The following is a 24,040-nucleotide window of genomic DNA, read 5'->3' on the forward strand; positions in this document are numbered from 1 at the left end:
CTTATGTCTAGAGACCCCTAATAAAGTTTATTTTCTGGTAGGCAAGCCCCTCTCTTAAAAACATATATGAACTTTGGCTGTATAGCCAGGTGATCACCTCGCAAGAAAAAAGTGCTTTTATTTCTCTTTGGCACAAGAGAGTCTCTAATCTATATAATAATCCCCAAAAGCCTTTATGGGCCCCTATTTTACACGTGGCTACCCTTGATGACAATTTGCTTCTCTTTCTGGCCTCAATATTCAAAACATCATCAGACCAACGAGAAATTGCCTGTTTGGGTTTGCAAGACTCGCAGTCCATCGGTCTGTCGATATATTCTAAAAAAGTGTCCTGAATCCCGTTGTGCTAGAGATGTGTCTCCCATAGGATTTAATAGGGATCGCAACTTCAGCAATGTAGGTGGCGGGGGGTTGTCTTGAAAGCGTTTTTTCACAAATAGACTGTGCGTTTCCGATGTTGGTCGCTGGTGGGGGGTGGGTGTCTTTAAAGCTTGTTTACACAAATAGACTGTGCGTTTGCTATATAGGTGGCGGGGGGCTGTCTTTAAAGCTTGTTTACACAAATAGACTGTGCGTTTGCTATATAGGTGGCGGGGGGATGTCTTTAAAGCTTGTTTACACAAATAGACTGTGCGTTTATGATGTAGGTGACGGGGGGGGGCTGTCTTTAAAGCGTTTTTACACAAATAGACTGTGCATTTCCAATGTAGGTGGCTGGGGAGGGGCTGTCTTTAAAGCTTGTTTACACAAATAGACTGTGTGTTTGTGATGTAGGTGGCTTGGGGGGCTGTCTTGAAAGCTTGTTTACACAAATAGACTGTGCGTTTTTGATATAGGTGGCGGGGGGCTGTCTTTAAAGCTTGTGTACACAAATAGACTGCGTTTGTGATGTAGGTGGCTTGGGGGGGCTGTCTTGAAAGCTTGTTTACATAATATACTGTGCGTTTGTGATATCTGCATATGTAAATTCAGTTTCAACGTACATACACTAGATTTGTCACACAGGGAAATATTGCTACTGAAATAACACGCAATCGTGATTGCAATATTAATATTTCACAATATTGCGATTGCAATTATGTGTTTTTCATATTTCACAATATTGCAATGTTGCATTTTTCATATTCATATTTCACAATATTGTAATGTTGCATTTTTCATATTCAGATGACATTGCAATTCTGATTGCGCGATTGTGTTTTACCTATAATCTTGGGATTGCACTGTAGCAAACGTGCTCTATATTACTATATATCTATATCTGTTGTCATAATGTTAGTATTGTAAGTTCCAAAATTCTGTGAACTAATACTGCAGTGGATTGATATATTCATACAAGCCCAAAAATAGAGACTGCCTGTTGTGGTGATATCCAAACCATATAAGTACTAACACACAAACAGCTCTTGTTTATAATAAAGTTAGGTTGCACTGAACTCTCAATATGGTAAACTCAGTCAATATTCCAAGGGCCAGGCATCATCTGCTGCTTATGTGAGAAAACCGCTCCATGGGAAAGTCTTTACTTGGGGCTTTCCATTGTAACACCCTGGTATGTCCTCGCTAGGTTAGCTGCTCCGTTATCCGTATGCCGCCAAACAGACAGGTGAGACTGTGTTTGCTAGGCCACACACCATGTGACCGCAACGTCCAACTAGTTACTCCATCGCTTCACAGGGCTCTGGGGGCTATGCTCAGGGATAGGCAAGGTGTCCGTATACGGACACTGGTGTCCGTGACTGGTCCCTGCAGTGTCCGCCACCCGTTTTGTGGAGGGGAGGGAGGAGTAAGACAGATGAATGCTGGTCCTCACTCCTCCTTGACCCAAGCGGCGCCTCGCTTAGTAGCGGGAAAGTGAGGGAAGAAGGAAGCTGCCTGCAGTTAACTAACCGTGAGTCGTGACTTATCCCAATTCCTTGATCTGTGCGGCAGCCTGGTGCTGGTGTCTGTGTGTAGAAGACCGTTGCCTACTCTGACAAACCTTACATAACCAACCATGATGATCATGCAATTAACATCAAGGTGGGTGGGTTTGGTCAGGAGTTGCAGACTCTCAATATAACCCCCCAAAAATAAAAGGTAATACCACCAGCAGTCTTTATATAAATGTTATTTTAACCTTGTTTGATTAGATAACTAATTTGTACTTGTGGAATTAGACCAGGGGCGTCCAACGTGCAGCCCATTTGACAGCAAAGTGTCGCTTTCCTGACTTATAGAAACATAGAATATGTCGGCAGATAGGAACCATTCGGTCTATCTAGTCTGCCCAATTTTCTGAATAATTTTATTAGTTCCTCACCTTATCTTACATCTAGCATAACCTTATGCCTATCCCATGCATGTTTAAACTTCTTCACTGTCTCTACCACTTCTGCTGGATGGCTATTCCACCACGTATCCACTACCCCCTCTGTAAAGAGTGTTTTTTGATGTTTTTAATTTGAAATGTACCTTGGTGTCCTTCAATAACGTCTGTACTTTGGAAAATGTCCGCCATAGCCTTGGTCTGTGCCTATCCCTGGCTATGCTCCAATCCGTGATCACAGAAAAACAACCGACTCTAAGCTGTCACAATGAAGATAGCCTGAGCCAGAATCCAGTGAATAAAATATAACTTATTTTGAACAAGTAAAATCTAAAACTGTATCACAACATAGAGGGCAAAGAAGGGCCAACACTGCCTTCAAAGCTCAGAAAATAATTGTTCAGATTACTTGACACACTTTGACGTTGATAGCTTAGGTATAGTTGATTGTTCTTGGGGAACCATGGAAATCATTTTGTTTTTCCTAAGACCCCCTTTTACAATTTTCTGGAGAGATTTATAAATATAGATTTGTAATGATTTATTACAAGGCAAGTGATTCTTTACATAAATAAATGTTTATTTTGTAGTCCTGACTGAAAATGAGTTTGAAAATATTTACATGTAAAATGGATATATTCATGTTTCATATTATTAAAAACATTTTATTTAGGGTCAGACTTTTTATTAAATAACTGCCGTTTATACTGGGGTTTGTGCATTATGGAGTAGTTAAATCTCATAGTTTTCTCCTTAAAGGGACATGAAACCTAAATTTTTTTCTTTCATGATTTAGAAAGAGCATGCAGTTTTAAACAACTTTCTAATTTACTTCTATTATCTAATTTGCTTCCTTCTCTTGATATTCTTAGCTGAAAAGTATATCTAGATAGGCTCAGTAGCTGCTGATTGGTTGCTGCACATAGATGCCTCCTGTGATTGGCTCTCCCATGTGCATTGCTCTTTCTTCAACAAAGGATATCTAAAAAATGAAGCAAATTAGATAATAGAAGTAAATTTGGAAGTTGTTTAAAATTGTATTCTCTATCTGAATCATGAAAGAAAAAATTTGGGTTTAGTGTCCCTTTAATGTGTTTCCAATAACTTGTTAAACTAGCTGCAGAGTTTAAAATGTATAGGAAATTCATTCTTTAGATTTCTTTTTAAATATAAAATAGATGTTCCTGTTAATTGAAACCACAACCCAACCAAATGGACTGAGCTTGCAGGGAGAGCAGAAATCATCTAAAATTTGATTGTATTTCTTACTGTTTACTCAAAGAAAAAATACTTAGAAAAATAGAAAATTTAAAAATGTAGCGCCTCTGATACGCTGGGGGCAGATTTCTTCTAAACATTCTTGTTTACATAGCTTTTCTATAACCAGTACTTACAGGAAAATCAGCCATTTCAAATGACAGAATAAAGATAAATTAGCTTTCTTTCTAATGACATGGTGAGTCCCCAGATCATCATAATTACTATTGGGGAATATCATTTCCGATCAGCTGGAGGAGGCAAAGAGCACCAGAGCAAAGCCGTTAAATACCACTCCCCTTACCCACAACCCCCAGTCATTCTCTTTGCCTGTTACAAGGAGGTGTCTGAAAGAAGTTTCTTCAATCAAGATTTTATTATTTTTTTAAGTAGAGCAAGTTTGCTCTGCTTCTTCTTGGGGTCTAGCCGTAGCCCATGTCAGTCTCTTCAGTAGAGCAGTGGTGGCTTTTAAGCAATTGGGAACTTGTGGGGTATAATCCCCACTGCGCCTCCCAAACAGTGTTGCTGCCCTGTCTGGAAAGTCTGATTAGGATTAATCAGTCCTCCTTTATATTTCACAGGTCCGTGTGAGGAGAAGTGCCTCTCAAACTGAGTGAGCTGCCCTGCTGCCGGGCAGTGTCTGTTTTCAAGGTAACTGCCTTTTTATTTTTCTGGGATCAGGGAATATTTTGAATCCTTCTTTGGAAAAGGATTTTAAATGGCAGGTATGCATGCAGGCACTGGGGGTTGAGGAGTTAACTACGGGTGTGTGTTAATATGTTATGGCTCAGCTCCGGTTTGTTTCCGGATTTGGTGGTGTGTGTTTTGTGACTTTATTTCTCAAGAAATGCAGTGTTTTTTGTAAGTTGCATTGCGATCCCTTTTTTTTACTATGATAGGAATAATGGCGACCGGACCGGATCAGTTTGTTACGCCCATGATTAGGAGGGCGGGCTTTCTCTGGCGGCAAGTCAGTGTTGATGCGCACTTCCGGTTTCTCCGTCTATGCGATCCGACCATTGCGGCTCTGCTGGCAAGGAAGATTGTGTCGACTGGTGTCCTGTTTGTCCGGAGTCCGGATCTTTGTCTGCAAATTTGGTGTATTTTCAAGGGACAGGTAGGCACCTCAGCAAAGTCTGCTGAGGTGAAGAGGCTGTCTGAGGTTGTGTGTGGCAACTGCTCTGCGGTTGCTGTTATAAAAATAAACTTTTACGTTTTATTAATTAAAGTGACAGTAGCGTTTTTTTGCTTTATTATTTTAAATATTAAATTTACTTTTTTATTTAATTTCTTGTTCTTTGTATTTATTTTAGTCCAATCTATTATTTTTGAGGTAAAGGTGGATCAAGAGGCCCTGCAAGTTGTAACATGTAGCCTGTGCCTTGATTCTAATGTTGAACCACCAATCTTTTTCTGTTCCTCATGTGTTGAGAGAACTTTACAGTACAGGGATAGATTTTTTGTTTCTGAGCCATCACTTTCTACGGCGGATGCTGTTCAGGAGTTTCCTGTTCAAGTTACGCCGCAGCTTTCTCCTCAGGTGTCCCAAGCATTAGCGGCCCCTTCGGCAGTGCCCTGCGCTTCATCTCATACTCCTGTTGGAGTTACTTTGCAAGACATTACTACCCACATATCTTCTGTGGTAACTGTGATGTGTTGTCTGCTTTCCCCATGTTACAGGGAAAGCACAAGAGGAAACTTACGGAATCAGTGAGTAAGGCTTCTGACACAGTCATGACTACTCAGAATGTTCCCTCCCAGAAGTCTGAGGAGGAGGATACTTCAGTGGCATCTGAGGGTGAAATCTCAGACTCCGTGTCATTCCTTCTGCTGATGCTGAAGTTGTGTCCCTCAGGTTTAAGCTAGAACACCTCAGTTTGTTACTTAAGGAGGTTTTGGCTACCTTGGATGACTCCGACATGACGGTTGTGGTCACTCCTAAGAAGTCCAGTAAATTAAATAAATACTATGATGTACCTTCTACGGTAGAGGTTTTTCCTGTCTCTGACTGGGCTACAGAAATTATTGCTCGGGAATGGGAGAGACATGGGAACCACTATTCCCATAGATGATAGCTGTTCCTTTAAGGATCCGATGGATAAAAAGTTGGAAGGGTTACTAAAAAAGATGTATGTGCATAAGGGTTTACAATGGCAACCTGCTGTATGTATTGCAACCATCACCAGTGCGGCAGCATTTTGGTTTGATGCCTTGCCTGATTCTATTCAGACAGATACCCCCCTTGAAGAGATCCAGGATAGGATTAAGGCCTTAAAGTTGGCCAATTCTTTCATTACGAATGCTTCTCTTTAAGTGATTAAGTTGGGAGCTGAAATTTCTGGGTTTGCAATTCTGGCTCGTCGAGCATTATGGTTGAAATCCTGGTCTGCGATGTGTCATCTAAGTCTAAGCTTTTGGCGATTCCCTACAAGGGTAAGACCTTGTTTGGGCCGGGCTTGGCTGAGATTATTTCAGACATTACGGGAGGAAAGGGTAATTTCTTGCCTCAGGATAAGAGGAATAAACAGAAGGGATGTTAAAGCAATTTTCGTTCCTTTCGAATTTTCAAGGGTAAAAATTCCTCTCCTTCTGCCAAATATGATCAGTCCAAGACTTCCTGGAGGTCCAACCAATCTTGGAACAAGGGGAAGCAATCTAAAAAGCCTGTTAGTGACTCAAAATCTGCATGAAGGGTCCGCCCCTGATCCGGGACCGGATCTAGTAGGCGGACCCTACTTTTTCGTTCAGGCCTGGGTTCGGGATGTGCCGGATCCCTGGGCGGTAGACATTGTGTCCTAGGGATACAAACTCTAGTTCAAAACTTTTCCGCCCAGGGGAAGGTTTCTGCTCTCAAGATTATCTGTAGACCAAACAAATAGAGAGACGTTCTTACGCTGTGTCTGAGATCTTTCTGATCTAGGGGTGATAGTTCCTGTTCCACTTCAGGAGCAGGGGCTGGGTTTTTACTCCAATCTGTTTGTGGTTCCCAAAAAAGAGGGAACTTTCAGACCAATTTTTGATCTCAAAAGTCTAAACAAGTTTCCTCAGAGTACCGTCCTTCAGGATGGAAACTATTCGTTCCATTCTTCCCTTGTTTCAAGAGGGTCAATTCATGACAACGGTAGATTTAAAGGATGTGTATCTGCATATCCCTATCCACCGGGATCATCACAAGTTTCTGAGGTTTGCTTTTCTAGAGAAACACTTCCAGTTTGTGGCTCTTCCATTCGGTCTTGCCACAGCTCCCAGGATTTTCTCAAAGGTCCTGGGAGCTCTATTGGTGGTTCTTCGATTACGGGGCATTGCAGTGGCGCCTTATCTGGGCAATATTCTGGTTCAGGCGCCATCTTTTCAACTATCAAGCTCCCACATGAAGATGTTATCTTTTCTACATTCTCACGGATGGAAGGTGAATTGGGAAAGAGTTTCATTGATTCTAGCTACAAGGGTAGTGTTCTTGGGAACAATAATAGATTCCTTATCAATGAAAATGTTTCTGACGGAGGTCAGAAAGTCAAAGATCCTCGACTCTTGTCTTGCTCTTCAGTCCTCTCCTCGGCCATCAGTGGCCCAGTGTATGGAGGTGATTGGTCTAATGGTTTCGGACATGGACATCATTCCGTTTGCTAGGTTCCATCTCAGACCTCTACAATTGTGCATGCTCAAACAATGGAACGGGGATTATGTGGATCTGTCACCGCGTTTGCATCTGGATCAGGTGACAAGGAATTCTCTTCTTTGGTGGCTATCTCAGGATCATCTCTCAAAGGGAACTTGTTTCCGCAGGCCGTCCTGGGTGATTGTCACCACGGATGCCAGCCTGTTGGGATGGGGAGCAGTCTGGGGCTCGCTGAAGACTCAGGGGTTATAATCTCAGGAGGAATCTCTTCTTCCCATAAACATCGTAGAGCTGAGGGCAATCTTCAATGCTTTTCTGGCTTGGCCTCAGTTAGCTTAAGCCTGGTTTATCAGGTTCCAGTCAGACAACATAACTTCAGTGGCTTACATCAACTATCAAGGAGGGACTCAGAGTTCCTTGGCCATGATAGAGGTATCCAGGATTATTCAGTGGGCGGAGACCCACAACTGCAGCCTGTCTGCGATCCACATTCCAAGGGTGGATAATTGGGAAGTGGATTTCCTGAGCAGACAGTCTTTTCACCCGGGGGGAGAGGGAGCTTCATCCGGAAGTGTTTTCCAGTTTGATTCTCAGGTGGGGTCAACCGGAGTTGGATCTTATGGCATCTCGTCACAATGCCAAGCTTCCGAAGTACGGGTCAAATTTCTGCTTTATCTATTTTGTTACATAAACGTCTGGCGGATGTACCAGATGTTCAGTCTTTTTGTCAGACTTTGGTTAGAATCAGGCCTGTGTTCAAACCTGTTACTCCTCCTTGGAGTCTTAATCTTGTTCTTAGAGTTCTTCAGCAGGCTCCATTTGAGCCTATGCATTCCTTAGATATTAAGATGTTATCTTGGAAGGTTTTATTTCTTGTTGCTATTTCTTCTGCTCGTAGAGTTTCAGAGCTCTCGGCGTTGCAGTGTGAATCCCCTTACCTTATTTTTCATTCGGATAAGGTGGTTTTGCTACTAAGTTTGGGTTCCTCCCTAAAGTGGTTTCGGATAGGAACATTAATCAGGAAATTGTTGTTCCTTCTTTGTGTCCAAACCCGTCTTCTCATAAAGAACGTCTGCTGCACAACCTAGATGTGGTGCGTGCGTTGAAATTCTTCTGCTACGGCTACTTCTCTTTCTTTGTGGCTGAAGAGTATAATTCACATGGCCTATGAAACTGCTGGACAGCAGCCTCCTGAGAAGATCACAGCTCATTCTACGAGGGCTGTTTCCTCTTCCTGGGCATTCAAAAATGAAGCTTCTGTGGAACAGATTTGCAAGGCTGCAACTTGGTCCTCTCTACACACTTTTTCAAAATTCTATAAATTTGATACTTTTGCCTTGGCTGAGGCTTCTTTTGGGAGAAAGGTTCTTCAAGCAGTGGTGCCTTCTGTTTAGGTTAACTGTCTTGTCCCTCCCTTATCATCAGTGTCCTCTATCTTGGGTATTGATTCCCAATAGTAATTATGATGATCCGTGGACTCACCGTGTCATTAGAAAGAAAATTAAATTTAAGCTTACCTGATAAATTTGTTCCTTTCTTGACACGGTGAGTCCACGGCCCAGCCCTATATTTTCAGACCGTTTATTTTTTATAAACCTAAGGCACCACTGCACCTTACATTACCTACTTTCTCCTTTCCCTTTTTTTGTCGAATGACTGGGGGTTGTGGGTAAGGGGAGTGGTATTTAACGGCTTTGCTGTGGTGCTCTTTGCCGCCTCCTGCTGATCGGGAGTGATATTCCCAAAAGTAATTATGATGATCCGTGGACTCACCGTGTCAAGAAAAAAACAAATTTATCAGGTAAGCATAATTTTTTTTTAAGCCATTTAATACACCCCAGCATGTAAAATGGATAATTGGGAACATATTAAAGAAATACATTTCAGTGCATTGTCCATTTAAACATTGAATTTATATATTGGCAAGTTTAGAAAATCTTATTTTTTGTATATTAAAAGCTTTATCTAGCAAATATACACAAACACATGTTTTATTAAATTTGTTAGAACTTTTAAAAAAAAAAACTATACTACATTGTATGTTTTCCACGCTATATAACACACAAACCACAAATATTACAACTAACTTCACAATATAACTTTACAATCAGTTGTTCAGAGGTATCAGGCCTAAAAAATATATATTAAAATATATAAGAATTCCATGACTGCTGGTACTTCCAGCTTTAACCTTGACAATGTGCGAGTATACAGCTTTATGCATTGGATGTCATACCTTTGAGACAGGAATTTGTAACCTGGAAGGCTGCCATATAGGCAGTCTATGCAGAGCAGTGGAAGCCGGTTTGGCAAGTTACGTTTTACTTACCAGTTCTGAAAATCTGTTTAACAGACATGTATATGAAAAACAATTGTAGGAAACCTTTCTTTTAGTATCTTAGTGCCAAGAAAGTATTTCAAGTAATTGTTGTCTCTTAATTATTATAACACGCGCATTCCTTTGGGGAAGTTTCCTCGTGCGTGTTTTCCATGTCATAACATTCTGCATTTTAAATGCTTTTCGGATAAGCTGTTTCCCAAAGTTCCTCTTTGGCCTGACAAACTAATGGGTTATTTAAAAATAGAAAACACAGCTGATAGACTTGATATCACATGTTGCAAGTTCAGGTGTATTTTGTGAGATTCATGGATTCATTCTTAGCTTTCTTGCCAATCACAGATAGTAACATAACATAGTAGATGAGGTTGAAAAAAGACCGAAGTCTATCGAGTTCAACCTATACAAATCTAATCTAGTATTTGATTGATCTGGGAACAACCCATGTGGCTTTTCTGTATATATGATACATTATATATATTTAAAGGGACAGAACACCACAATTAGAAAACACTAATGTATTGCTTAAACAGAAAAAATAATTTCCAGAGCAGTGATGCACTGCCAGTCCTGAGCTGGAAAAAAAAACTTTACGTAAAAAACCTTTCCAGTTTTATTTTATTGATAAGTTTACCCTCTTTGCTACCGCTCAGTTGGCAGATATAACCCCCCGGACAGTTATTTTGGGGTGATTGAAAGGCCCTGAGAAAGCAGGGGCTGTGTTGCACGAGGAAGTTCTTGTGCAATAGTACATGTGGACAGCGGGTGTACAGTGACCACTACTTGTTCGCCTGAAAAGTTGGACAGGTTCCCAAGTCAGGGACTTTGTCCTTCCGCAGTTTAGTTCATGGGGCCCATTGTCGTAAACCCTGCTGCCATAGAGTGCTAAACACACGTGCACACGCCTGAGCTCCTATAAGTTTATCTAGATTTACTATTAAACAAAGGATACCAAGAGAACAAAACAAATTTCATAACAGAAGTATACTGGAAAGTGGCATTTTAAAACTACATGTTCTTTCTAAACCATAAAAGTTTAGTTTTTTACTTTATTGTCCCTTCACATAGGTTTAGTCAAGCAATACAGCAGTATGCACATTAATAACATTCCCCCATGTAATCATTTTTTTTTATTATTGTTATTTTAAATATTCAAGTTAGAGATAAGTCTCTAGAGAAACCTAAAGTTTAAAGAGAGAAGCAGCACTTAGGGTTTCAAGATTTCAAGCCTGTAATATTCTCTGTAGTTTAGACTAATTATTCTTTGTTGCAGAATTGGCAACACCCCGAAATTCCAAACGTCTATACTCTGACATCATCCTTCCTTTAACTCCCTAAATATCAGATACACTGTCACTTTTCAGCCTTCCTTCTCCTGTTTTCATGTTGTGTTTATGTTAGGTCATGGTACCCGGGTATAAACTTGCTAAACACTTTTTGTGCATACAGCTCATAATCTGTTGATATTTTCTTCCTTTCCTGTTTTCTGTATGTTTATGCTTCAGTGTGTCTTGTCTGGTAAAAACAAATAACTTATGTGGCCCTATTCATGTGCCTAGTAACAGTTTGCTTGCCCTATTTATCTCTGACCATTACAGTAACAGATAGGATGACAGCCCCTGGGCTAAAGCAAAATCTGAAAGCTGCACCTAAAATGCAATATTATCAACAGGAAAATAAATCCCTTAAGATGTATTTGGCAACGAATTTCTTTTGCACAGAACTTGAGATTTGTTTCTTTTTTCCTATGGCAATGTTTGATTGATTAGTTTGTTTAAGCAGAGATGCCTTGTGTACATGTTTTCCTGCTTATTTGAAGAGACATCTACTAGTAATTGGCAAAGTATCAGGAATTGCAGATGTTACTGTAATTTATCAAATTAGTGTTTTGATTTCCTTCCTGTGTGTTTCCTCATCTATACTTTGTGCCTTGAGTAGTAAGCAGGTGGTGATTCAATGCAGAAATAAAACACATATACAGCAAAAATAATTATTAACTTATGAGAATAATAGAAAAAAAATGTGCTTGCTGCCAGGAATAAACATCTGCATGTATGTAACCAGGAAAGAGAGCCTTAAAGGGACATGAAACACTTTTTTTTTCATGTTTCAGAACTATAATCAAAATTGCTTTAAGAACCACTAAATACAGAAGAATTTAATAACTGACAAATATACAATAATAAGACAATATAGGAGTTACTTTAAATTTTAAATTAGCAGTTGAATATTTTCTGTCAAAGTTAAAGGGACACTTAATTCATAATTAAACATTCATGATTCAGATAAAGAATACAATTTAAACAACTTTCCAATTTACTTCTATTATTTAATTTGCTTCCTGCTCTTGTTATCCTTTGCTGAAAGGTTTATCTAGGTAAGCTCAGGAGCAGGAAAGAACCTAGGTTCTAGCTGCTGATTGGTGACTGCATATATATACCAATTGTCATTGGCTCACCAATGTGTTCAGTTAGAAACCAGTAGTGTATTGCTGCTTCTTTAACAAATGATACCAAGAGAATTAAACAAATGTGGTAAACTGGAAAGTTGAAAAAAATTGTATGTTCTACCTAAATCATATATGAAAATATTTGGGTTTCATGTCCCCTGAATCCAATATTCCCTCCCCTTGTATCATGTGACATTCATCAGCCAATTACAAAATTAATTTACATATATATACTGTGCACTTTTGCACATGCTCAGTAGGAGCTGGAGCCTCAGAAAGTGTGCATATAAAAATAATGTGCATGTTTTGATAATGGAAGTATATTGGAGTTTTTTTTTTTAAATTGCATGCTATATCTGAATAATTAAACTTTAATTTTGACTTTAGTGGCCCTTTAATTCTCTTGGTAACCTTTGATTAAGGAGCAGCAACGTACTACTGGGAGCCAATGATGAGGCATATATGTGCAGCCACCACCAACACCAACAGCTAGCTTCCAGTAGAACATTGCTGCTCCTGAACTTACTTAGGTATGCTTTTCAACTAAGGATACCAAACTATTCAAAATTTTCAGATCCAGAACTGGCCTGAATGAATTTTCTTTCTTTGGGACAATGAATAGATTTGAATAAAACCTCAGACCCTGTTCCTGAAACAGAACTGGAATGATTACCCCTGAAAGCTGTAGATCTGAAACACACTTCAGAAAAGCCTGAGCCTTCACCGGATTTGCTGGAACGTGAGAAAGAGAAAATCTTCTCACAGGAGGTCTTACTCTGAATCCTATTTGATACCCTTGAGAGACAATACTCTGAATCCACTGATTATGGACAGAATCTGCCCAAATGTCTTAGAATTTTTAATCTGCCCCCCACCAGCTGAACTGGAATGAGGGCCGCATCTTCATGCAGACTTGGGGGCTGGCTTTGGTTTCTTAAAAGGCTTGGATTTATTCCAACTTGAAGAAGGTTTCCAATTGGAACCAGATTCTTTGGGGGAAGGATTGGCTTTCTGTTCTTTATTCTGTCGAAAAGAACGAAAACAATTAGAAGCTTTAGATTTACCCTTAGATCTTTTATCTTGAGACAAAAAAACTCCCTTAACCCCAGTGACAATTGAAATAATAGAATCCAACTGAGAACCAAATAAATTGTTACCTTGAAAAGAGAGAGAGAGTAATCTAGAATTAGATACCATGTCAGCAAAATCAAGCACAAACTTACTTCACCACCTCTATAGGAGGCAAAGTTTGTAAAACTGAATTGTGGGTGTGGTGAGGGGTGTATTTATATGCATTTTGAGGCTTGGGAAACTTTGCCCCTCCTGGTAGGATTGTATATCCCATATGTCACTAGCTCATGGACTCTTGCCAATTACATGAAAGAAAACATGTTTGTCAACAGTTTGCTATGGGCGAATTGCTGACAGAGCATTCTGTGCACAGGATTGTTAAAAACAAAACAAAATGTAAGTTTACCTGAAACATTTCTTCCTTTCCGGATATGGTGAGTGCACGGAATAATCAATTACTGTTGGGAATACCACTCCTGGCCAGCAGGAGGGAGGCAAAGAGCATCCCAGTAAAGCTGCTAAATGTCACTTCCCTTCCCACAATGCCCAGTCATTTGACGAAAGGAAAATGGAAAAAAGGGAATAGAACAAGGTGTAGAGGTGCCTGAGGTTAAAGTTAAAAATAACTGTCTTAAAATAAAGGGCGGGCCGTAGACTCACCATATATGGAAATAAATAAATTTATCAGGTAAGCATACATTTTGTTTTCTTTCTTAAGATATGAGTCCACAGAATCATCAATTACAGTTGGGAATCAATACCCAAGCTAGAGGACACAGATGATTAGGGAAGGACAAGACAGGGGACCTGAACAGAAGGCACCACCGCTTGAAGAACCTTTCTCCCAAAAGAAGCCTCAGCTGAAGCAAAAATAAAGTTAAAATTTGGAAAAAGTATGTAGAGAAAACCAAGAGACAGCCTTACAAATCTGTTCCACAGAAGCTTCATTTTTAAAAACTCAAGAAGAATAAACTGCCCTAGTGGAATGAGCTGTAATTCTCTCCGGAGGCTGCTGTCCATCAGTCTCATAAGTCAAATGAATAATACTTCTCAACCAGAAAGCAAGAGAAGTAGCTGTAGTTTTTTGACCTCTATGTTTCCCAGAGAAACAAACAGGCAAACAAACAGGGCGGAAGACTGGTGAAAATACTTAGTCGCCTGTAGATAAAACTTCAGAGCACGCATAACATCCAGATTGTGTAACAAACGTTCCTTATGAGAAGGATTAGGGCATAGAGAAGGAACAACAAATTCCTGATTAATATTAATATCAGAAACAACTTTAGGAAGAAAAACTAACTTGGTACGAAGAACCACCTTATCAGCATGAACGATAAGATAAGGAGAATCATACTGCAAAACTGAGAGTTCCGAGACTTTACGAGCAGAAGAAATAGCAACAAGAAACAAAACCTTCCAAGATAACAACTTAATATCTATGGAATGCATAGGCTCAAACAGGACCCTGCTGCAAAACTTTAAGAACAAGGTTAAGGCTCCATGGAGGAGAAACCAACTTAAACACAGGCCTGATTCTGATCAGTGCCTGACAAAAGGATTGCACATCTGGCAAGACTACCAGACACTTATGTAACAAAATAGACAAGGCAGAAATCTGACCCTTCAGAGTACTTGCTGACAAACCCTTCTCCAGACCTTCCTGGAGAAAAGACAAAATCCTAGGAATCCTGATATTTATGGCATATCTTATGGTAAATCTTCCTAGTAACAGGCTTGCGAGCCTGAATCATGGTATCAATGACCGACTCAGAAAACCCATGCTTAGCCAAAATTAAGCGTTCAATCTCCAGCTTCAGAGAAACACAATTTGGATGAAGGAAAGGACCCTGAAGTAGAAGGTCCTTCCTCAGAGGAAGTCTCCAAGGTGGAAGAGACAACATCTCTACAAAGTCTGCATACCAGATCCTGCGAGGCTACACAGGAGCTATGAGAATCAGATGCCCTCTCCTGCTTGATACGAGCAATGACTCATGGAAGGAAAGCAGAAATGGATGAAATAGGTATGCAAGACTGAAATTCCAAGAAAAAACCCACCAGAACATCTATCAGGGCGGTCTGATCACTTGACCTTGAACCGTGCCTTGGAAGCTTGGCGTTCTGTTAAAACGCCCTCCGAAATCAACTCCTGAACCCCCTATTTGAGGGTTTACATGAAGAACACCTCCAGATGAAAAAAACAATCCCCGGGATGAATATCTTTCTGTTCAGAAGTCCGATTCCCAATTATCCACCCCTGGAAAGAGGGTGACAGACAGGAAATGTGAGCCTCTGCCCACTGACAATCCAAGTCACCTCCTCCATGTTTATGGAACTCCGAGTTCCTCCCTGGTGGTTGATGTAAGCCATTGAGGTGATCTTGTCCGACTGGAACCAAGCTAAAGACGACTGAGGCCAAGCCATCAGAGCATTGTAAAATGCTCTCAACTCCAACATTTTTAAGAGGAGAGCAGACACTTCTGTGCCTCAAACAAGTCCCAGACTGCTCCCCAGCCCAGCAAGCAGACTGACGTCCATGGTAGCAAAAGGAATGATGTCCATGGGTGACCATCAGACCAATTCCCTCCATACATCATAAGTCACTGAAAAGTGAAGGAAAATTAACTGCAGCTAGATGTAAACTCCCAACCCTCTGGTTGCAGGAATGGTTAAGCTATCTACCGGACCACTAGAGCTTGCTCTTGGCAGGAAAGTAGACTGCAGAGAGAGGAAAGGGAATAAATCCTTAATACTATGACCTCAGTTATAAATCTACTCCTAGATAGAAAATCTATTAAGGTCCCTAAAAAAATCACCCTTGTAGATGGAACAAGGGAACTGTTCTCCCAATTCATTTCCCATCCATGGGAAAGAATAATGGACAAAATCCCTTCTAAGAGGATTTGCTCGAAAGAAGGATGACGCCTGAACCATATCTTGTCCAATAATGCACCCTTGCAATACCCCAAGACCTAAAAGTCTTTCTAGGATGATGAAACTCAGAAACTTGAGAAGATCCTGAATCAAGGGAACAATAAATATACATCCTTTAGGTCTATGTTCGTAATGAACAGGCCCTCTTGAACCAAAGTAGAATGGATACTACTTTGAAGGTCAGAACCAAAGAAACTTGAGGTAAATACCTAGATCCTGATCCCATACTGGGACTGGAACTATCATTCCCAGAGAGGAAGGTCCTGAACCCAGTTCAAGGAATGCCTCACATCATACCTGGATTGCAGATACTCTAGAAAGAGAAATCTGCCCCTGGGAGGAAATCTTAGATTGGACTAAGTTTGGTTGAATTCCACAAGACATGACTGACCCTGCAGAAAGAAGAAAATTACATTTTTCCTTTAGTCTTACTTCCTTGACGTGTGCTAGAAAAAAACTTTTTTCACCCTTAAAGTCAGATGATAGTTCTGCCAGACCAAGTACAAACAAGGTCTTACCCTTGACAGGAAAAGCCAAAAGCGTGGATATGGAGGAAACATAAAATATTGAACCTGCAACTGCAGAACTATAAAGCCTAGGCTGTACCACTAAGCCAGATAGGCTTCTCAGCTGATCAAGATTTCAGCCACAATGCCCGGCGGACTAGCACAGCAAGCCTGCAAAGACAAGGCATTACTCAAAATGAACAATTAAACCTCCAGCTTCTTATCCATTGATCCTTAAGGAGTCAAGCTACCCTCCATAGGGACCAAAGTTCTCTGATCCATAGTAGAAACCTCCTACTAAGGGCATTGTGCATTGTAATGGAGTCAGTGACATGAACAACCTTTAAAACACTGGAGACAGGGAGAAAGGTATTCCCGAGCTTCTCCTTTTCCTGGAAAATCTCCATAGCATGTCTAGAAAGACTTCCTCATAGGAAGAAAAATCATAGAACTGGTAAAGTTTATAAAACTTCCAAGGGTTGTCATCCAAGAAGCTAAAACCTCCTTTAATAGTACACGAGGCATTGGAGCATACATCTGAAGGAGACCACTTCAGCATCAGTTGAAGGAATTATACTGTCCAGGTCTAAAATTTCACCCTCAGAAACTACCGAATCCTCCTCACCAGACTTAGGAGTGGGATAACCTGTGTAGCAAAATGTGAAGCAGAAACACTGTCTGAAACTTAAAATGTCCTCTTGCATTTTCCCTGAGGAAAGGAAAAATAGACCAAGCCACAGATACCGCAGCGGATACATGAGCTGCAAATTCTGTATGCAAATACACTTCCCCTGGAGATTGAGAGGAACCATAGGGCACTGCATGTGATGCCATAGAGGCTTGGGACGTTTAAGCAGAAAACTGGGGCATAGCCAGAACAGCTATCTGTACTATTTAATCGTTATTGCTAAACAATCAGCACAGAAAAATAAACATTTTTAAACTCTCAAAATGTTCCAAATGTGATGGACAGATCTTACAGCACAACAATCTGTTCCTCAAGAGCCTTAAATTTTGTACCTAGGAACAGGCTTTTTGCCCCAAAAACCTGAACACAAGCCCCACATAACTTTAATATATCTTTAATTATATATCAGGGGGAAGATTCTTAAATCAACACCCAAATATATAGCTCTTAAGAGATCAAGACTCTAACCTATATCCTAGGCAAAATAATTACCAGTAGGCTAACAAAGAAATTCATAATAAAATCATTAAGACAAAGGAGAGAAACAACCATGTCCTATTCCCATCTGTAAAAACATTGAGACAAGGATGGCATTTTCTTTTATAACAAAACTCCCCACGACATAGCAGAATAAAAACACTGCTCCACTCTCAGCCGAAGAGCAAGGCGGTGTTCATCTGCCGACACAGCAATCCCCTAAAATGGTGCTACTCTTCACTGAGAAGAAAGAGGCGGAGCCACAAATCATATGGGGAAGAGGCGCACTGAATCGCACTATCTATATTAACTGCCCAAAAAAGGAAAACATATGGCCAGAAGGGAATAAAGTTTTCAAAACTTCCATCATGGAACCGCTCTGCTTTTATAACATAATCCAAAAAACAGCATAGTAATCCCATATGAATAGCGCCTAAAATGTAAAACGGGTTCTCCTAAATGGCTCCAATCGAGAGATAGAGTTTGAAAAAACAAGCCTCATATATATAATAAAGTCTCTCTGGCCTCCGATATCTGTCTGTTCTCACTGTTAAGACTTAGTAATAATGTGTCAGCTCTCTAATCAACACTGATCCCAGTAGAGGGTTAACTCCTTCTGCCTTGAAAGAGATTAAACCCTAGTCTCCAGGTCACATGCCATATAGTGCCTGGTCACTGCCATAAAAAGCTTCCCCCTAAAGAATGTTGTGTCCCAAAAAATTGCAGGTTTAAGAAATAGAGGTTTATCTATTTCTTAACCCCTTCAGTGCCAGCCTCCTAGCCCCAGAAGACAAAAGGCACTTACCTGCTTATCCAGCTATCTGGCAGAGGGACAGCCCACACAGTATGAAAGGATGTCGCTCCTTACAGAGACCTATGGAACAAAGAAAGATCAGAGTAAACCTACTCAGGCTTTTTATACAGGGGCAGCAACATGTTAGGAAAATGAAGTGAGGCCCACCCCACAAGTTCCTAACTGCTTTAAAGCCACCACTGCCTTGCTGAAGAGTAACGTGGAGTATGGCTAGACCCAATCTTAAAAGGGAAGATCAGAGCAAACCTACTCTGGCTTTCAAAATAATAAAATCTTGATTGAAGTGAAATAAATCCAGTCTTCTTCAGACACCAAAACTTCACCTCCTCCTTGCACCGAAGGCAAAGAGAATGACTGGGGATTGTGGGAAGGGAAGTGACATTTAGCAGCTTTGCTGGGTGCTCTTTTCCTCCTCCTGCTGGCCAGGAGTGTTATTCCCAACAGTAATTGATGATTCCGTGGACTCACCATATTGAAAATATGTTTTTATTTTTATAAACTGCAATACATTTTGAAATATATATATTTTTTTTTTTAAAGAACAGAAACAAAGAAATCTATTTTAATGTCCATTCAGCTTAACAGGAGGTTCTAATTGAGTAGTAATAACCTTTAATCCCCCCCCCCCCCATTTAGTCAGTAATTGGTGGTTACCAATTTCACTCCTGATTGGCTCATTGGCTGTGTCCTGCTCAGCAGTGGCAATGTGTTGAGTTTAACCATGTGTTTAAACCTTTTTGTGGGTAATGCAAAGTAACCAAGGAGAATTTGTATAATAAAAATATGCTTTAAGAAGGTAGAGCATTTTATTATTCCATTATAATGTCACTTTAAAGCCATACTGTACTGAAGTCAATTAACAATTTTCGAATTGTACTTAGTTTTATACATTTTTGGTCAAAGTTGCAATTTATTTTATTCCATTTGTTTAAGTTCTATATGTTAATCATGGTATAATATTTGATAGGTAATGTTGAAGAAAAAATTAACATCAGACAGCTGTTCCAAATGAATAAGGTTATAATTGTACAATTAAACATGATTACAACAAAAATGACAACAGGTCACTTTACAGTAATACAGAGTGTGTGTGGCGCGCAGCATTAGATAGCAACAATGTCTCTCTTTTATAGGCCAGGTTCGGTGTTTCTTCACAATCAGCACCTCGTGGTCTTCTTCTTATCTTGTCCATACAAACTTTGGGTGTTACTTTAGCTGAAAATACTTACTTTGCATATACAGCAGTTTCTGTACTAGCTGAATTGACAAGTAAATGTAACTGTTTAAAAATATCACTTGTCAGTCCCTTATAACACATAAGTAAAATATATATACTGAATTAAAAATATTTTTCCTTAACATTTCTCACCCTTTTGATAATTGTATTATCACATATATTTATCTATTACCTTGCGTTTATTATCACGCCATTATTACTTTGTGTCTCTCACTTGACTAACAACCTTCCTACCTGGAAATGACCCCTTAAACAGACTGTATATCACTGAGTATACAGATAAGCTGCATAGACAGTGGGATGCTGAGCCTCCATTCCAGATCTGCCTACATAGTTATCATTTCCTCTAAGCATTCACACATCTTTATTGGTAACACGCAAACACAAAATATGCAATCTCTATCTAAACAGATAACAACAGCAGCCAGAACTGCATCCCTTCACAGGCCTAGGTCCAAATCCTGTAGTAGGCCCAAAGCTGATGAGGTGCAATTGTGGGACCCCCTCGCAGAGATGAGATCTTCCACCTGTCTCCTAAAATGACTGGAGGGTCTGCAGGGAAGGCAGGTATCTGAACTAAGTTATCAGTCGGTCATCTCTGTAGCTGTTGTATCATCACCCTAAACAATCGGTATCTTCATCTTTTTCTGCAATGAGAAACACAAATCATTAACAATTTCCAAACAATTAGTCACATTAGAATTACTCCTATCACTACCACTATGGGTTTTAAAAGATTTGTAAGCATATTGTTAAACCAGGTTCCAATCGATCCCATCCTTCCTTAGATATATCTCTAGATCTTTGTTGTACTACTTTATTCATGTGTAAAGCTTGTAGTCTCATTAATAATCCCATCCATAATACTAGCATATTTGTTAATTCTATTTGCTAGCTCAATTCCCCAACCTGTCCAGGCAGGAAACTACATCCAGACTTTATCTGCAGATGAGAATAATTCTTACTTATACCTTGTTTAAGGACCATTGGAATAATCTTACCATCTTTCCCAGCCATAGTTGAAACCATCTCATATTGTTATATAACTGAGTTTGACAGGTCCATTCATCATTGTCTGTCTGTTCAAGACAGGCACACCTAGTGGTACACAAAGCTTTTAACGTTGAACAAAAACATAAACTATTAGAATCAGCAGTTACTGTATCACATGGTACTTTGTTAGGTTCCTTATTAATGTTAAAAGTAGCATTTCTACAATCTGTTTCCCCCACATATACCTTGGGCAAACTAAATATGCAACCTTTCATGTTTGCTATGTAATTAACATACATTGGCCCAAAACACATTGTAGCTATAGAAACTATACCAGCAAGTTTTAAGTATGTACCTTGATCTGAGATAGCATTATGAACAGAGTGATCTATATCTATTTGAACATCATAGCTGTAATCTGTCACATTTAAATCATTCATTGATATTGGTACACCTATTAAAGGGATTCCTTTATGATTGGCAGGAACATGAGAGCATATCCAACAGTCTGTGGCATTCAGTTGCTTGGTGGTTTGTTGGTGTAAAAGCCAGATTGGAATTTGTCCGTTTTTCACCCTTCACTGGTGTATAGAGGTATAAAACACAAAGAAAAGGACACAGAAAAAAAAACAGGACAGTATATGCATCGTGGCAGTTAGTTAACCCACTTTGTCCCCAGTGGTCTCACCCTTTTGACACAGGTTTTTATCACCGGCCTGGAAGTTCACTTTCTTACAGTGAGAGGCGTGTATCCAGTTTGGTTTCCCTTCCACTTTGACTGAGGTGGGTGTTGTCAGTAACACCTGGTATGGGCCGTCAAACCGGGGCTCTAAGTGTCTCCTCACGTATCTTTTTATCACCACCCAGTCTCCAGGGTGCAGGTAGTGAGTTCCAGTTATTTGTTCTGGATCTGGTAATGAAGAGAAAACTTTTCAATACAAATTAGTCAGTTGCTCATGCAGCTGAACAACATAATCAGTTAGAGAAGCATACTGCCCATGTAATTCTTGTGGAAAGAAAATACCTATTAGTGGTCTACCAAACAAAATTTCAAATGGTGAAAGGCCATGCTTTTGCCTTTGGGGTGTCTTTACTGCAAAGAGGGCTAAAGGTAAGGCTTGTACCCAAGTAAGTTTTGTCTGCTCACAGATCTTAGCTATTTTATTTCTTAAAACACCATTGGCTCTCTCTACTTTCCCAGATGATTAATCTGCAACCCTTTCATCATTTCTGCAAACACTTGCCCAGTAAAATGAGTCCCTTGATCAGATTCTACTGTTTCAAGTAAACCATATCTGCACACAATTTCAGTTATCAGATTTTTTTTTCTGTTACACCTGCTGTTGCCTTGGCAACCGGCCAGGCCTCCACCCAAGAGGAAAACATGTCTACACACACCAAAACATACTCATACACACCACATTTGGGCAGCTGAATATAGTCTATTTGCAGTCTTTGGAATGGATGGTCAGGTTTTACAAGGTGTTTCATCTCCACCTTTGTCAATTTACCTGAATTGTATTTAGCACACATCATGCATTTCTTGCACAATTCAGTTACAAATTGTGAGAAACCTGGTGCAAACCAAAATGTATTAACACTTGCAATCATTCCCCCTTTGGAAACATGGGAAGGGAGATGAGATAAACTGGCTAAAACAGGATATAGCACTGTAGGTGCACATAATCTACCATCCCCATGTTTCCAAACCTCATTTTCCAGTTTGCAACCAGCATTTTCCCACTTGCAATGAGTTAGGGAACCTGTTTGGTTTTTGGAGGGTTTCTAAGACCTCCATTGTCAAATTCTCCACAGTTTCAGAGGACTGTTGGAGTATTATGAGAGCTGCTTCATCTACCCTATTATTACCCATAGTGATAGGATTTATTGCTCGCTGATGTGCCTTTAATTTCATAACAGCTATAGCTTTTTTTTAAAACGCTGCAGTCTGTTCCAGTGTCCACCAAACACTCCACAAAATGGTATGGCATGTCAGAGAGGGTCAGGCGAACAAAGGCATCACCCCCTCTGCTCTCAGACATGATTGGTAGCACTGGAAGCCCAGTCCATCAAATGTTCTCCCACAGTTATAACATTTACCCTTTCTGGGTTCCCCCTCATTTATCCCTTAAACTGTTTCTATTGGGGTTTCCCAGGGGCACATACTGGCATTACCCTTAGTGTTTTCTTTTTCTATACTTCTATGTTCCTTTGTATTGAGCTCGCTAAGCTCATTAGTGTTGGGACTGATTTATCTCGCCAATCAGAATGGGCGGAAACCAATTGAGAAACCAATTTATTATGGATTTCTTTATTCAGTCCTGACACCAATGTGGCAGTGAGCATTTTTCCCATACCTTAGTCATCAAGGTTACCTCCCCTTGGGGCATATACATCTTGACATGAGGTGGTATTGGGCACAAGGGAGGGGGGTTGGAAGCCCCCACCCAGTACAGTAGCTGCAGCACACATACTTTGTCTTCTACAGAAAAAATACATTGGGCTGTTTCTGATAGGATTCTACAGTTATTTTTATAGAGATTTTGCTAGTGGAATAATTCAAAGGTTCCCCCTTTGGAAACCCAACATCCATTCCCTTAGTCAACTTGCACCATTCAGGCAGATGCCAGCTGACCCACATACTATATTCTTTATACATTTCCTCCTGTGGGCTATTGAGGAAATTTTGGACGTCCATTGCTTAAGGATGACCTCATGTCACCCTTTCTAAGAATCGTTTCTCATAACCCAGTTATGATGGAGGGGACTCTTACCCTTCTCTCTCGACTCTTAGCAATACTGTGGCTGTCAGGGAAAGTCCCACACTATAAATCCCACACTAAAAATCCCTCCTAATAATAAACAGTAGGGAGACAAATCCTAAAAGTACTTGGCCTCTTATATCATCAAAATCAAAAATGGCATTTAAATCTACAAAGAAAAAGAAAGCCCTGAATTAATATATAATATACTATCTTATATGTTGATAATAGGCCTGCCGTCCTCTATATACGTTACAGGCATCTATCAATAGTACTTGTACAAGTTGAATGGCCACTTCTCATTCTGGATATATTTGTATTGTTAATATTTGTGCTTCTGTCTTTCAGTGAAGAAAGTTACAATGTAACAGATTATTCATTAAGAGACCAGCTACTTGTGGAACCCTATGATAACGAAGAGCCAAGCTCTCCAATAAAAAATAGCACACCAATGCTGTACTCAAGACAAAGCTCAGCCAACCATCTATTCACACTAACTATACGCAGTAACTATGCAGGAGAAGAGGTGGAAATATTACTTGGAGCAGAGACCTTGTAAGTAAATGGCATAGTGAGATATGTCTAAGTTT

General features: G+C 40.0%; 1 protein-coding gene across 2 annotated transcripts in view; it reads left to right on the forward strand.

The window, feature by feature from the left end:
- Positions 1-24,040, forward strand: part of ARHGEF26 (Rho guanine nucleotide exchange factor 26) — a 232,098-nt gene that overhangs the window by 188,927 nt on the left and 19,131 nt on the right. For both annotated transcript variants that reach the window (XM_053710064.1, XM_053710065.1), the window contains exon 12: positions 23,799-24,005. In XM_053710064.1, the coding sequence (XP_053566039.1) occupies positions 23,799-24,005 (207 nt within the window). The remainder of the gene's footprint in view (positions 1-23,798; positions 24,006-24,040) is intronic.

Source organism: Bombina bombina, chromosome 4 (genome assembly GCF_027579735.1).
Source record: "Bombina bombina isolate aBomBom1 chromosome 4, aBomBom1.pri, whole genome shotgun sequence".
In the NCBI taxonomy this organism is placed as follows: domain Eukaryota; kingdom Metazoa; phylum Chordata; class Amphibia; order Anura; family Bombinatoridae; genus Bombina; species Bombina bombina.